Source organism: Pterocles gutturalis, unplaced genomic scaffold (genome assembly GCF_000699245.1).
Source record: "Pterocles gutturalis isolate BGI_N339 unplaced genomic scaffold, ASM69924v1 scaffold16975, whole genome shotgun sequence".
Classification (NCBI taxonomy): Eukaryota; Metazoa; Chordata; class Aves; order Pterocliformes; family Pteroclidae; genus Pterocles; species Pterocles gutturalis.
Genome location: NW_010146285.1, coordinates 133,855 through 150,153, shown reverse-complemented (window position 1 = coordinate 150,153; position 16,299 = coordinate 133,855). Strand labels below are relative to the sequence as shown.

The window sequence follows — 16,299 nt, the reverse complement described above, 5'->3', positions numbered from 1 at the left end:
CCTCATCGCATCAGGTTCACATTGGAGAGCAAAGTAATTGGAACTGGTCATTACTTGTGTGCTAAGGCAGTTTACTGAAACCATGAGCTTAGACCAGGTGAAAGGGGTAAACACAGTGGTAAATCAGACCTAAACTTTTCTTTGTGTCTGAAATATGCTGAATGTGCATCCTCCTTACTTATAGTGTGTTGGAGAGGTGATTATGGATTTGGACTGCCTGAGGAGGTGAGGTGTCTCCATCTTCGGAGGTTTATAACTGCAGGTTAAACAGACGTACTGAGTAGTGCCATAGGTAGAGTTGATTTTGCCGTTAATCAGGGTGATAGATTTGCTGGTCTCTTGAGCTCCCTTCCAGTGCTGTGTTTCTGTGATTTGGTTACTTGGAGCCATACTGTGAAAAGATTGTGGGTGAAGGTTAATTCAGAGTGTGTAGCAATTAGACATGAAGGGTCAGTAGTTTGTAGTTGTAAGATCTTGGCCTCAAAAAGAAGAATTTTAGTCTACCCAGTAGTAGAAACTTCTCAAGATCTGATATTTTCCTAAACTACTCCAGGTTTTTAATGCAAACCCTATGATTTCTGGACAGGACCCCTCTGATTTGCAAGTGGCACCAGTATAATTCTTGTCACCCACCAGTCCCTCAATGGATTGTGCTCTTTGAAGTGTATGGTGTGAATATTGAATTCAGAAGGTCTCATGTCACAGAGCAATCATTGTAGCAGTTGCAAGAAATACTTTGTATTTCCTCCTTCTCTTTCTCTGTCTATAAGGAAAAAGCCCAATCTTTCAAATCCATTTGCAACAACAGTTTTAGGTAACATACCAGGTAGTACTCTCTTGTGCATCTTGAAAATGAGTGCAGGAGAAGGCTCTGCTGTGTGGCATGGGCTGGCGGGTGTCCGAGGAATTCCTCTGCTGGGCTCCACTGGTGCTGCTTCCCTTCCCTCTCCAGCCCCATCCCTTTGTACACAGGACATTACCAGTGGTTGAATCCTACTCAACATTGCTGTGACAAGCGTAGCATCACCAAGCTGCTGAACAGGCAGTCTTTAATGCTGTGTATTTCTTGCAGTCGGGTAGTTTTGAGGTATGACCTGGATTTTGTTTTGCACAGGTGCCCAGTGTTAATTCAGGTGCTCGGCACCTCTCTGCTATGTATTAACTTGTTTAAAAGCCACCGTGGAACTGAGCGTCTTGATTATGAATTAATTAATCTCTGGGACTGTCTTGTGTTTGCACAGTGCCTGGGATGGTGTATTTCTGCTCTGGGAATACATTTTTGGAAAATATCTTTAGGTTCCCTGCAGAAGGCCTGCTTCTCTCCAGCCATCTCCTCCTACCCTCATACCGCTGGTTGGGAAGTGACATTTCCGCCATGCTGATCCCAAGAAGGGACCCACTCTTATCCTGCCCAGGGTAAAAGTGAGGGCTCATTCTGCTCAAATCAGCATGAAAAAATGTTATGGGGGGTGAGGCTGAATTCTGTCCAAACATAAATTGAGTAGCATGTCCCAGAACATCTTTTCAGTTTAAATCCAAGTCAAAAGTCCCAAGTACCAATAAAGTCACTGACTAATGAACATTACTCAGTTCCGTTGGGTGCTTGGCTAGGGACACTCATAGTTTCCAGTTGTATGATTACTTCTTTTTACTTTAAGCCATCCTGTTTTCCTTAGTCTTTCAGCCTTAAACATTGAGTAACTTTGTGTTATGCTTCTTAATGGCAAGTCAAGGGATCCCAGAGATGCAGATCTTTTTGACTTCCTTTCCTGCCACCTGGAAACACCTTGTTTATCTCTGGTGCCAACTAAAGTGTTAGCTTTCTGATTTATTTTCTCTTACCCTTTCTGAGTCTCTCTTTTCTTGCCCCTTTTCCATTGGTACTGAAAACAAAATTGGGATTTTCAAAGCAGAAGTGTGTCTCTGAGATACACAGTGGAGATGAATTGGCACCAGGATGTTCACTCTGCACACTGGGTATTTGATGGAGAGAGAGGATGGGATTAAAGTATGAATCTCATCTCAAGTTTTGACAATTTATCTCAGTAAAAACCTTAGGGAAGATCAGCCCCAACTTCTGGACAGTTCAGTCTTGAGTGGCCATGGAGATATAAAGAACAGCCAGGCTCCAGATAAGTCATGAGCCTGGCACATGGGGGACCCCGTATTCAGTTCCTTGTGGTGTCTTGCAGGAGTTTACCTGCAGGAAACATCTGCATTGTGTACCTGAATGAGACCTGAGAGTCCTTGAGCTGTCGTTGATACCTTGTCCTGTGTCATTCAGAGCTGCAACATGGCCTCAGTGTTTAGTGACCTTCAGTATCCAGCTACGACTCCAGGGACATTGTGCCCAGCTGGTCTTTGGCTGGGCAGCAGCTCTGCTGAGAGGTCTTGCACTCCTGTACCAAGGGGAGCTGCTGGTGGTGTGATTTCAAGTATGCAACTTATTGTCTTAGCTGAATTGGGTCCTCTTATGTCACTGAGATACAGAGTGACCCACTAAGTCATTTTCCACCTTCAAATCAGAACGTGGGTCTGTGAAATGGTGGCGTGATCTGTGTTGGTGAGTGCGGTCCTGAGCAAAGCCAGATCAGCTGCTTCATCCAAGCCTGCCTGCAGGTGATCTGCATAGGTTTACTGGTAGGGAGAGATGTTATGTTACCAGCTTCCTAAATCTGTCCTAAGCATTTCTTTTTCACAGAATTAACACCAAAATATGCTTGGACTATACAGAAGCTGTAATTTAAATTTACTGGGAGGTGGTTTCTGCAATAATTATCTACAATACCTGACATGTGCCACAATCCAATTTGGTGGCTGTGCCATGCTGGTATATTTGACTTATTTCATTGTGGGCACTGCATAAGAGTATCACCCATCAGTGAAATATCTCCATCTTGGGAGCCTAACACAGTGAATTTTGCATGGCAACACTATACCTCAGATTATGAATAGGATAAAGAAGAATCCCCTGTCCAATTGACCATGGCAAATCCAATTCAAACTGCAAGGGGATATTTTTCCTTCCGTTAGGCAGAATGTGATTAATTTCCCATGTGGAAGATTGTTCAAGACAGACGTGCTTGTAAATTATGGCATAAGAGATCCTATTACTACAAGCTCCATCAAAACATACTGTGCCTCCCAAAATAGCAATAAGAAGATAATTATATTAACAGTCTTTCTCGTTATTTGATGTATGACTCACATAGGCTGTAAGCTTATTTTCTGCCAGATTGGAGACTTCATTTAGGAATGGATGCTTTGGCATTTGTGGACATTAACAATAATCCTTGGTTTCTGGCATTTGAAATTAAAAATATTACAGGAAAGTTTTTAAGGTAGGAGACTGAAATCCAGTAGGTGCAGATGAGCCCATAGTTTTTTCATCCTCTGGGGATGAAGAATTAAAAACTTAATATCAAAAAAACCCCATGGTTTTACTAGCAAGGATTTTTGAAGGATCTGTTCTTGGATCTGTGTTGTTCAACCTAGGATCTGAAAAAGATGGTGTTAGTGATGCAGCTAACCTAGCCAATCACAAAACTATTTAGGATATTCAAATTTGGACTGCAAAAAGCTGGAGGGGGATCTTATGATGCTCATAAAAAGGCAGTTTGGTGTTAATAAGTATAAAGCAGTTCGGGGGTGGGGGGGAAGGATCATTGCAATCCAGGAAGGAGATTTCACTAGTTCTGAGGATGTTTCCACAAAAACTGCAACTCAACAGGCAGCAGCATTCAGAAAGGCAAAGCTGGTGTTAGAAAGAATTAGGCAAAGAATGGGGAAAAAAAAACCAGAGCTCCACGATTTCCCCACGTTGTGAATACGGTGTGCAGTTCTGGTCGCTGCCTCTCAAAAAGGGTATATAATAAAGAAAGGTGCTGAGAAGGATGACAGAGGTGGTTAGAGAGGTGAATTGGCTTCTGTATGAGGGGAATAAATAGACTAAATGTCTTCAGTCTGGAACAGAGGTTATGGGTGGGATAGGGTAGAAGTTTGTGAAATCACAAAAAAATTTGAGAGTGTGGAGGACATGATTATTTTTATTTCTCAGAATGCAAAAACCAGGTGCAGGCTGTGAAATTTGGAAAGCAAACCTAAAGTGAACAAAAGGAAGTATGTAATCACATACCATGTGATTAAATTATGAAATTAATTTCCAGAGGACTCTATAGGGACCACATGTCTATGGGTTCAAATATGTACTAGAACAATATCTATAGGATGGAGCCAAAACTGGTTGTTAAAAATTATTTTCTAATTCAGAAGAAAGTGCAGGACTGGGGGCCGTATATTGGGAGAAGGATGCCATTACACGTGGCCTGATCCTTGAATTTCTTCCCTGTCTTTTACTGGACACTCTTGTAGGCAGGGAGGTGGACTACAGAGATCTTTGACCCAATGGAACACAGCACTCTTACACTGCTGCAACAAAGTGGACTAAATTTTCTGTCCCTTGTTAGTACGTTATAACTACTAGTGAAGCTGCTTTCTTGCACTGTAGCAGCTAAACACATGGATGGTGATCCTCCATCTAGAAATGAAGGAGAGGGCATCTGTCCATTCTTGACCTTCTACAAGAAGACCACAGACCACAAGTCTGCAGGCTGGACCACCTCAGAGGGGTTATCTGAGGTATCCAATAGTGGGACTTTGTACCTCGGGCCAGCCCTGCGTAGCCCTGCACACCAGGACACAAAAGCAAACAGCATTTGGGGAGCTGCCATTCCTGTGTAGTGGCACGGGAAGAGAAAGACCAGTTTGTTTGCTGGTGTGGATTTTGTTAGCAGTCAGTCCTGTTTGGCTGCTCAGTGTCTCCATGGCTTCAAATGCAATTAATCAGGGCCCAAAAGGGTAATTATCAGCTCACATTCCTAATGCAGATTTCTGTGCCTATTCATGTCACTGTATTTTCTTTAATTTAGCAATAAAGTTGGGGTTATTTTCATGTCGCTGAAATCCTGATCCTTATTAAAAATAAAAAATAACAAAGCATTAGTTTCCAGTCCACCTTTTTTTCTTCTCGCTGGGAAATGAAAAGGCCATATTAACTGTGAAAGGGAAACTAAAGTGTGCTTAGTCCCCGGGTCCTGCTGTCACCTTGGCTGAAGGCACTTTTCCTTTCAAGCAGGTGAGTAATTGCTTAGAGCATTAATCCCTGAAAGAGGCTTTTTCTTCTGCAACAGGCAAAGCTGTTGATGTCTGACAGTGCCATTTCCTCCTTTGATGGGACATAGGCACCTTACTGAACCCAGGAGAAGGTGGTCCTGGAAAGCTTAGGATGCTCAGTACCTTCCACCCTGAGCTCCAGGGCAGCAGCTCTGTCCTCCAAGGTGCTCTCGCACCCTTAATGCTGCGTTTACTTGCATGTGGGTGAACCAAGAGGAATTTTTCAGGGAGATTGACCTCAGCTGTCATCCGGTGTCAGCCAGCACTGCTGGTACCAAGTCACACATGAGCATAGTTTGCATTAGGTGGCCTGAGCTGGAAATGGCTGAAGTGTTCCCATGTGGAAGAGCTGGGTGTGGAGGCTGGTTGTCCGATAAGTAGTTATAAAATCATCTCCCTGTTCTCTACATTGTTTGAGCCATGGTAACTGCTGGTGTGAGTGCTCTTAGCTGTGCAGCTGAGGTGGAGCAGTCTGAGTGAGTTTTGCTGTCTCTGGGAGTCCGAGTGACCGGACACTGGCTCGTGTCGGTGCAGACTACATGTGCCCACATGGATCACTGTGTCCATTGCCTACCAAAGGAGTGGGGTAGCTGGGCATCCACAAAGGGGCAACAGGGGTGACAGCATGGTCAAGAGTTAAAGAGCGGGTGCTGCTGGGTGGCCTGGCCGTGGACCTGACCTAAAGGCTGTTTTGTCAGGTAATGTGGCCAGATCGGATGTCCCAGTTGGGTTCTTGTGCCGGAGGAGGCAGGAGAAGGGGTGCAGGTCCAACTTCGGAGTCAATGCAGAGATGTGCAAACATGACCACACCAGTCAGATCCCCAACATGTGCTGGAAATGAAAGTGCCCATTTCTCTTCTCCTGTAACACACAGAAATTAGCCATCCCTGCCTTAAAGCACTTGCTTATGAGCCTTTGAAATCAACAGTAGCTTTACTGGGGATCAGAGCAGGCAGAGAAGTCCCTGCCAGAGATTGTCCTATTAACACAAAAAGCTAAGACATGCTAAAAAGACAGGTCTGGAACCAGAGAATGATGCCTGTGGTTTGAGAAGGTGTCTTCGTCTGCAGATGAGCTTCCTGACTCAGAGGCTGGCCAGCTTTGGTCTGGTTGTCGCTCAATGGCTTGCTTCTGTGCTTGTCATCATCTACTGGAAATTCAGCTTAAAACTAGTCAGAGGTTTTGCTTAGAGGACTCCAGGAGAGCACTTCCCTTTGGAAAGAGAGAACAGTGCTCTGTTTTGCAAAGCACAGGGGATTTCATTTCTGAATACTGCTCTCTGAAACCCTAGCTGGTGAGTTCCAGCCTCTGATGGGGACAGACACCTAGTTATGTTTGCTGCTGTGTTGTTTGTTTGTTTAATTTCTGTGTTAATTGGTGCCTTCCAAATACCACAGCTGCTCTGAGGAGCTCTATCCCTGCCAATGTGCTGAATTTCACCTCCTGTAATGCAGGACATGTGTACCTAGCAGCTGACTTAATCGAGGTCTTCCACAGGAGACAATTTTTGCCTCATTTGTGGCAGAAATTGAGGATTTATTTTTATTAGAATAAATGTTTGAACAGAAAGATTTTCTGGCCCTAGATGCCAAGCTAGATGTATTTTTGTTCTGCATGTGATCAGCAGAGGGATCTAGGGACTGGCTTTATTGCTTTCATTAGCATGTGCTCATTTTGTGACCTTGTGAAGCCACCTTTGTATCCCTACCCCTCAATTTCTACCTGCAATAACCCCCAAAGTGCTGTAGCACCAGGTTATTGCATGACCTACCTCCTAATAATAATAACTTTGATCTGTGTGGTGTGAGTGCAAATATTATTTTATTCACAACTCCGGTTCTCAGCCTGCTTGAGGGCGGAGTGTCCCAAGCAGTGCCACTACTGCCAGTCATGCCAAAGGATGTGGCTAGGACCTTCCTGAGCTTTTCCAGTGTAGTTTGGCAAGGGTGTGGTGCAAATCCACCTCCCTCCAGCGATCTTGCTACAAGGTCTCTGACCCCAGTGCAGCTCAAAGGCTGGCGCTGGCCCAGCGTCCTGGAGGTAGTGTCTCAGGCTTAGTGTCCCACTAGCACGTGCATTAATGTCAAGTCTTGTAAGAGCTTATAATACATGCAAATGTTTTAATAGGCTCAATGTGTTTAAGGCCCCTGCTTCAAAAGATTGAGGTGGGCCCTTATGGTCCTTTCCTGATGGTCCATACCACTGTCAGTAGAAAGATTCCTGTTGGCTTCAACGGACTCCAGTGAGCAAAGTGGTACTTGATAAGTTTTTGGAAAGAGCAGAGGAAGAGTTTGGTTAGTGTAGCTACAGGGGCTTGATCTTGTCCTTCAGGAAGAGTATTTTTCATGGTTAAGGTGGCACAAAGGCATTTGAGAGGCTCTTGCCTTTTCTCATTCTGTGGTCAAGAGCTGGAGTAGCTCAGATGATACAAGCATGTTCACCAGCAAACGCATATTACTAACAGGGGCTGCTGGTTTCCAAACTCATTGGGCCAACGTACAGTGATCCACATCATTCCCACACTGTCCAGGGAGTGAAAGTTACTCTTGAATATAGCTCTGCAGACTGTATGTGGACCACTATTGATTTAGAGAGCGTGGGCTGGGAGCCACTAACTACCTGGGTGAAAGCAGGACACTGTTGTCAGCTGATGCAGGGGATAAACCAAATGTTTCAGTATGAGTGATGAGATGTAGTGGTTGGTGTTTCTCTGATAACTTTGGTATAGGGTCTAGACAGTTTGATTATTACTTAGGCTCTGATGTTTCTTCGTGTTAGATTACTTGGTCCTGGAAATTTAGAAATTGATCTTTTTAAAGGATGTTCAACAAAACTCAAGGTGCAGTGGATGCATAATTGTTCAGGTTCTTGTCTTAGGGAACAAGTATTCGTAGGTAAGATTGATGCTTTGGATCCACGTAGACTTTCCTGTTTTTCTGTGCCTTTTGCTCCCAGTGCAGCAAAGACTGTATGCAATGAGGGCAACACTCCTGCATCCTCTGTGAGGAAGCTGTGCTGTTTCCTAAGGCAGTGTTTCTCGGATGTTTTGAAAATGTGACCCTCTTTTAGCTCCTTGTTTCTGTGGGACTCTAAATTGTGATCAGGTCAGTTCCTCTGAGTGAGGGTGTGCCAGTTGCCAGTGTTGCTGGCCGCAAGTGTAAATACCATTCGCCCTCTCCCCTCAAACAATCTGTCTGCTTTCTGCAATTAAAAGTAGTTGGCTGTTTGCAGGCTGCTGTAGCACTTGCAACCCGCAATTACAAATGAGTTCACTTTCCACCTTGGGGAAGCTGAGCTGTGTAGGCACCAATTTCACCTCAGAAATTGAAGACTTTACTCACTGAATCAACACTCCCAATATTTTGCAACACTTACAGACTAGGAAGCTCAATTTTGAGGGATCTGGGGACTTGTGCTCAAGCTACCATCCTCTTGGGGGTAGATGCTTTATTTTGCTGTACCCTGATGGTAAAGTTGGTTTAAGCAGGGTGTTGGTTGTCTTCAGCTTTGCCGGTGGTACAGACCAATGCACAGAGAACCACCCCACAGCAAGAAAGTTTAAAGGATAATTTTCTAGCACTTTTGCCTGCCCATTTCAGACCAAGCACTGCATAATTTGTCTGCACCATTACTGCGTTGCTTTGGAGAGGTGGGAGATTTGCAGCTGGGGCAGCTGGAGAAGAGATTACAGGAGCAGTGGGTTGTTTGGGTGATAGCAGCAGGACACAGAGCAACATGAAGTAGCTCTTGGCTTATGCAAAACACTGTACAAACAGTAACAGAACTGTTAGCTTGAGATTTGCACCCTGTGGCCCCCAGCTGTCACTCCTGAATTTCAGTGTCGGTGTTCATGGCTTTTCTCCTTCGTCCAGCTGTGTTTGGTGCTTGAATTCCCCAATTCTATACTAGCCAAGCTGTTCTAGACGTGATGCTGTTGTCCCCGGAGGATAAAAGTCACCCCTACAGAGAGTGGAAAGCAGCCAGGTTCAGAGGAGATCTTTGCTGGTGTGGAATCCAGCCTTTCCTCTTGCCTGTCTTTGGTTTCGCCTTGTAATTATTCACAAAGGGCATATTCTGCTGTGTCACTTCTAATGGAGGAAGACTTATCTTCCTGGCAATATTCTTTTATAATCAAGCCATGTTATTTCCCAGGCTTTATTGGTTCTCAGTGATTTTCTTTAACATTAGAGCTTATGCACATTAAAAACAGGATCCAAGTGCAGAAGGACACCCTCCCCACCATCCCCTGTATCTCAGAGCAATTATGTTGGCTTTCCTGGCTGCCCCATCTGTCTCCATCACCTCTTGTCACCTTCCATAGTAATTCCTGCAGATTAGCAAAGGCCTTTATCAACTGAGGCTCTTTGGCAGCCAAGTTCAGCCAACAGTTCTGACTCGGTCACGAGTTTCTACTTATTAAAAAAAGTCCCTCCCACTGGTGGAAACAGTATGAATCATTTCCCTCCCCTTTCTTTCTCAGGAGCAAATGCCATTAATGTTAGAACCCTGGCACTGGCTTTCTGACTCCAGGAAATCATGGGTGAAACAATCCATGGAAACTGGAATCCCCGTGTAAAAGTAAGACATTATTTTATACTGAACACCCCTCCTTTTGGCAGATTGCCATCTGGTTGACAATTACACGTACTTCTATGAGAAACACAAAGTTGTTCTTCTATCCCACAGCACTGTGCTGTTATCTGTTTGACATTTCAGGGTGGCATGGCATCTTTAAATGCTCTGTTTGGGAGTAACATTGTGTGACAGGTGCCTGAGAGTTTCGTGCAGGACCCTGGAGTGGATGTCATGGCTTAAATGGGTTGAGGGGAATTTGTGTCATATCTGGTTGCACATCTATGTTTCTTCAGTGTATAAAAATAATAAAACCAGCTACGTATAAGGGGTAGAAGCCTTCATAAAAATAGTTTAGCCACAAAATCATTTTAGTAACACTGGAGGAAGCTGCTGAGCTTGAAAGAAGAACCTGTAAGTCCATGTGGACTAAATTCATTATACTTTTTTACCAATGCAATCCCAGTGTAACTAGAAAAAGAGTCTGACCTCATCTCCTAATCAGACTCTGTCTCTGAGAAGTTAATCTTAGGTTGAACACACTGTGCGGCGCTACATATACAGACCTAGTATCTCCCAGGGTCTCAGGGAGAAAAAGGAGAGAACCAACAGAACAGTAACAAGAACAACATGAAGAGGCAGAAACAGGAGCTCTTCCCTGCTCTTAGGAGACAGCTGACTGACGGAGCCTCCACAGCTGGAGCTTCTGTAGCTGGAGGCTGCACGTGTCTCTTTTAAACATAAATGAGATGGGACATTACAGTGTTTTGAATGTGTCCATTACTATTCAGGCTGTCTGCAGTTGAATATCATACGGTTTGATTCACATACTACCCTCTGAAGTGGGGTGACAGTACTTGAGGCAGAAGATTAAATGTGAACATGCATTTGTCCGTCATCCCTTTGACAGTGGGTTTGGGCTCTTCCTAACCTTCGACAGACGCTCCTTGCATGAAACTGCTGGTGTCCTTAGATCAATCCATCATCCAGACATCACTTGAAAGGAGACTCAAGCTCAGCAACCAGAGAGTAGGAGAAAGAGGTGGATCTGGTAGATTGGAAGGGAGCTAAACAGCAATTTCCCTGCCTCCCTGTTGTCTCTGCTGCAGCTCCCACTCACTGCCTGGCTCCAAAGAGCAGCAAAGCTGGCAGCTCGGGGCTGTGCCCCTGGCGTAGTGGTGGGAAGATCATAAGGACATCTCTAGAAGGTCTCAAAGACAACATAGACAGTGCTTTTCCTTGCCAGTGAAAGGTGTGATGAGAGGACTTGTTTTAAAGGCTGTCTTGGAGCTTACAAATCACGAGTCTAGGGCGGCAGCTTCTGTGACAGCTGGCATCTGCTGTGACTGTAGGGTCTGTATAGTGTATGTCCCCCTCCCTTGAATTTTTTTCTCCTGTGAGGCATCCCCTCAGGGACTTGAGATGCTTCTCTGCCTAGTGATGCCCAGTGCTGTCCTGCCTCCAGACCATGGTCCACAGTGTCACCAAGCCCACAAGGAGCTGGGCTTCTTCCCTGCACAAACCACATCCTCAACCGTTACTAAGCATTAGTCTGTGGACCCTTCTGGTGTGTAGTCTAATGGAAGGACCAGAGTGCTGGGATACATTTAAGCCTGTTTGTTCCTGTGGTCTGTGTCACCTGTTAAAATCTGTGCTACTCTAAGTATAAGCTTATGCAGGAATAAAGTGATATTCAGAGGATACCTTTAACCTTGCAGAATCAGCAGCTGCCAGATAGACAGCCTCCTGCATAGCTTTATTCTTGCTACTTTGTGCACCCGCTGTGTATACAGGAGGTAACTGGGGTCTTGCAGGAGAAGAGGTGTGTGGTCGTGGAATTAAAGGCTCTATCTCTATATATACAGAGAAATTAAGGGATGACTTAAGATGTCCCCTACAATGCTAAACCTGATACTTTGCCTTTTATCCACATTAATTTCCTAGGAATAATATTTTCTTTAAAGAAAAAAGGATAAAATAAATATTGTTATCCTGCATTAGCAGCAGGGCTGGAGCCCTGTGTCTTCCACACATCTTTTTTTCTCAGTGCTGCAGTCCTCGGAGTCCTGCCTAACATGTGCCAGACCTCCTTTGGCCCAGTCCAAGCCTGGCACATCAGTGAATTAATTACTTGCATGAGGCAGTGCCGTCCTATGTAGCCTATAGCTTCCCATCTGAGTCTGAAACAGACTGCCCATTCACTTCTTAGCTGGGCTGCAGCACGGCTAACAAACCTCTCATCCTTCTGTAAAATGGGGTTGTAGCACCTGGGGAGGCTTAAAAGAGCTGCAGTAAAATTCAGGAGAGAGTAAGCAGCACTATACGTGCTCGCATAGAGGTAGATCCCTTCCTTAGAGACGTGGAAATGACCCAGAAGAAAAGCCAAGTAGCAGACAAACCACTACTCCACCCTTGCAAGGGAATTGCTCAGGCTGTGCTGCATCTACCAGCCACCCAGAAACTTCCCTGCTTTACGTTAGCACTGTGTGAAATGCCGCCTTCCACTGCTGTCCTGGGGGCTCCTCACTGGCTCTTCTGTGCCCTTGCTGCTTGGCTGTCTGCCTGCTCTTTGTTTCTTTATGGAGACCCTAACTACCTTGTTAGGCAAAGCTTTCCATTAATGGAGTCTCTGTCCAGAGCACCCACTTGGAGAGCGTAGAGTCTGCAGCGTGGGTCTCTCAGGTTACCTTCCTTTTCCAGTTCCATGGAACCTGCTCTGCTTTTGGAGGAAGACTGGTAGAAATGGGGAAATTGGAGAAAGCAGTAGTAACTCGTACAGGTTCTGGAGTGGTTCCTGCTGGTCAGCTGTGACAGATTCGTCTGAGCTCCTGTTGGCACAGTCTGTCCTCCCAGAAAAGAGGAGAAGCTGGGCATTTGGGAAGTTGTCCCTCCTTAGGGATGATCTGGGACCCCTGGCAATGAGACTTCTCTGCCCAAGGACCCCCAGGATTTGGGAAGAGGTCCCTCCTTGCTGCCCACCAGAACTGGATGTGCTTGCAGAGTGTCCTTGTTTTAATTGTTGCTTTATTCCTTGTTGACTGCTACCTCCATGGTGCTCTAAACTACTCAGCCTTCTCTAGATCTCAGTTTTGAATGCCATGCTGGCAGCTACAGATCTTCCCTACAGCCCTTTTCGAGCCTTTTCCAGCTCCCAACAGCAGAGTGAAAATCTTCCTTTTTCTGAAGGGATAAAAATGGAAGCACCTTCTGGACTTTGCTTCATCTTAACACCAGAGTCATCCTGGTATTTTCCATCTCCATTTAAGGACTGAATTAAGACTCATCATATCCCGGGGTCTTTTTTGTACTCTGTGTTTAATATAACGTTCTTTATTATATTTATCTTGTTTCTTATGTTTGAGTCTTTAATTTATTATGTTACTTTGAAGACTGGGCCTCCCTGTAAACTGTCCTTTTAGGAAAGCTGAATTGCATTTACAGGAGATGTTTCATGTGTTTAAGTCTTTGGTTCCTTTACGTTTTTATATGTCACCAGTTTGACTTTCGACTCCTAGCTTGAACTGAAAACAGGAAAGCCAGAAAGTGAGAGTGTTTCCAAAATGTCTCTTTGCAGTATATTTATCAAAGTTGCAAAGAAACACCAAGATGTACCACACTATCATTTCTGGAGCACTGGAAAAGGAACTAGTCATTTTTCTATAGCTACCCCCATACCACTTACCCCCAGAAAAGCAGCTTACTGGAGTTATGCAGTACAAGTACTGTGTGATCCTGGAGGCTATCAGAAGTAATAAGAAAAGTTTTGGAAGTGCAGGTAGTTCTCCCCATCTACCAGGCAGGAAAGCAGCAATGTTTTGGCATGTCCAAAGTAGGTCGGTGCAGGGAGATGGAAGTGCCACTTTCCTTCTCCAGCAGCTTTTGACTAAACTGCTTGAGCTCCGATGGATGTCTCAGACACCTATTGAAGATTTCCCCAGTGCTCTGTGACCGTGTAGCATCACATCCTACAAGGATGGCTCAGCACCAGCTTTGTAATGAGATAACCACAGGGAACCCAGAGAGATAAATTTATGGCACTAGGAAATGGCTTTAACCCACAAGGACAAACTGTTTTGCTGCCAGAATTGGGGATGGAGATAAACCACTTTCACTTGTCTGAAACAAAAGGCTTTAACACCTTCCAGATTAGCAGCTATGGAGGAAAAGGCAACCAAAAGGGACAGTCTGGGAGGGTTTAGAGCCTTTGCTACTGGACTGTTAAAGACTGCTGTTTCATTGACCTCTCAGCTTGTGTAATCATGAAAAAATCAAAGTCACATATTCAGATTTTGGATCTGATGTAATTTCCTAGTCCATTTTCTTATCCCATGATCTATGGATGAGTATCTCATTTGCAGTTGGCAGAAGTTTGGAACAGGGGGTGGTATATATGTCAGTGGGGGTTTTTTTGTAGACATTTCATGGACTAAATAATGCTGGCAGACACTGTTTTATTCCACCACAAGGAGAATATATAATTTATCCTCGTCTCATTACATTAAGAGAAATACAGCACAAAAGAGAAAGGGAAGAAAACTACCAAAAAAGGATATAAGGATATAATTCCTTCAAGGCAAAAAAAATACCAACTCCATGATATCCTTGTATGTGGGGAAACTCAGCTCCTAGATTATTTTGATAAACTTTGTTACAATTAGTTTCACACAAAACCCAGTTGTTTATTTAATCTTAACTGGCTTGCAGAAATGTCATCCAGTAAGGACACTGAGGTTAATATTTTTTTTACTTTCAAAAAAAAGAGTTTGTTTATTCTTCTTCTATTATTTGGTCTCCCTCTGTAGATTTATATGGGCTCTGTCACCAACAGGCTTGTATTTGCTTGTGAGCTGGCTGTGTGGTTTTTCTGCCTGCAAGGGCAGGAGCATCCACAGTGGGAGGCAGCTGAGTGGGCAGGCACGGGGTGTAGATGGAGCCCTCATCCCTCCCCAGTGATGCTCCCTGTGCTGCCAGCATGGACGTGCCAAAGCGGCCTTGAAGTAGAAGGGAGTCATAACATGGTGTTAGTCCATTCCAGCATAACACCATCACTAAAAGGGAACCAAACTTGCTGCATTATCTACTGGATGAAGTCAGAAAAACTTCCTCTGCCCTGTGAGTTGCTGTGGTCCCCTTTCGGTGGCTCACACAAGCAGGACTTCAGCAGTGGTCACTGAGGTTTTACAGAGCTGCTGTGCCTGTGGTAGCTGTTGGCCATGTGCTGCATCTCCTGTGCAGACTTAAGACCAGCAGCATCCACCTGTGAGAGGTGCCATGTATGCTCCCGTGATAGCTATTGCCCCATGTCCCTCTGTCACCTGTCCTGCAGCGTGTTTCTGTGCAGTTTGCTCCGAGGGCAGGAGCGGATCTGCTGCTCACACCTCCTCTGAGTGTGCCATCCTGTCTTGTAGCGATGCTGGTGGGACACAGTCACATGATTTTTGCTGATGGGGAGCAGTTGGTTCCATTGGGGGCATAATGGTGTTGCTGAGCTCAGCCACCGGCACTGCCAACGCCGTGGTAGGAGCTGGGGATGGAACCCCATCTGCCAGCCTTTCTGCTCGGTGCTGTTGCGCTATCCTGCATGGCAGGCGATGCCCCTAACCCTCTGCTTTCATCTCTTCCCTCCTCAGGCAAGATCCTGTTCCGGAGGAGCCATGTCCGAGACGTAGCTGTGAAGAGGCTGAAGCCCATTGACGAGTACTGTAGGGTAAGAGCTTTGGGGGAGCGCTGGCACCCTGCTGCAGGAGGGCTCACACCCAACACCAGCGCTGGGCTTTCCCTTCTGGGTACTACTGAGAGCTTTGTCTGTGTCGAGTCCATCACAAGGAAGGGTGGTCCTTCCCAAACACCACGAGGACTGACAGGGCAGGTTACAACAGAGGCCTCTGTTTGCTCCCAGGCCCCTCGCAACATTTTCCCCAGCAGACTTTACGCAGGGGGTTGGTGCCTCATTTACTCAGTAAAGGCTATAAGCCTCATCTGCCCTAAATGTGGATTTTCTTTCAACATCAGCCTCGATGAATGCAGGAGTTGAGCAGGCAGAGAGCCACAACTAAGATGGCATTTTCATCTGCTCCCTGCCCATTTGTCCCCCAGTGCCACACAACGGACAGTGCTGGCAGGGGACTGGCGGCTGCCAGGGGTGCTCTCCTGATGAGGGAAAGCCTGGAAATTTATTGTAGGACAGAAAGCATGGCTGTGTTGAGAAGAAGGTTAAGTTACCTCATCTCTCATTTCTAGGTTAGAGTTTGTGGTTTGATGATAATTAATTCTCTGACAGAAGATTAAAAGTTGTTTCTAAGCAAGGCGGATACCCAGTTTCTGTAGAGGTATTGAGCGCGTCAGTCAGCACGTAATTTAAACCCCAGACTTCCTCTCTTGTTTGCCATGGGGTTTTCTTTCCGTTTTTAGAAAGCCAGAGGAGCAGGTGGACGGGAAAAAATACATTCCCAAGAACTTCTCCAGTCAGACATTTGCTCATCCAAAATTGGGAGCAGATCGCTGAAGTGCCTGAGGCGTGCTGGGGGAGGGGGTCAGTGAAGCCCATGCCATCTG

At 45.4% G+C, this 16,299-nt stretch overlaps 1 protein-coding gene across 1 annotated transcript in view; it reads left to right on the top strand.

Annotated features, from left to right (window-relative positions):
* LOC104470679 (SH3 and PX domain-containing protein 2A-like) overlaps positions 1-16,299 on the top strand; it is a 189,087-nt gene that overhangs the window by 51,177 nt on the left and 121,611 nt on the right. The window contains exon 4 of the mRNA XM_010085689.1: positions 15,375-15,451. Coding sequence (XP_010083991.1) covers positions 15,375-15,451 — 77 coding nt within the window. The remainder of the gene's footprint in view (positions 1-15,374; positions 15,452-16,299) is intronic.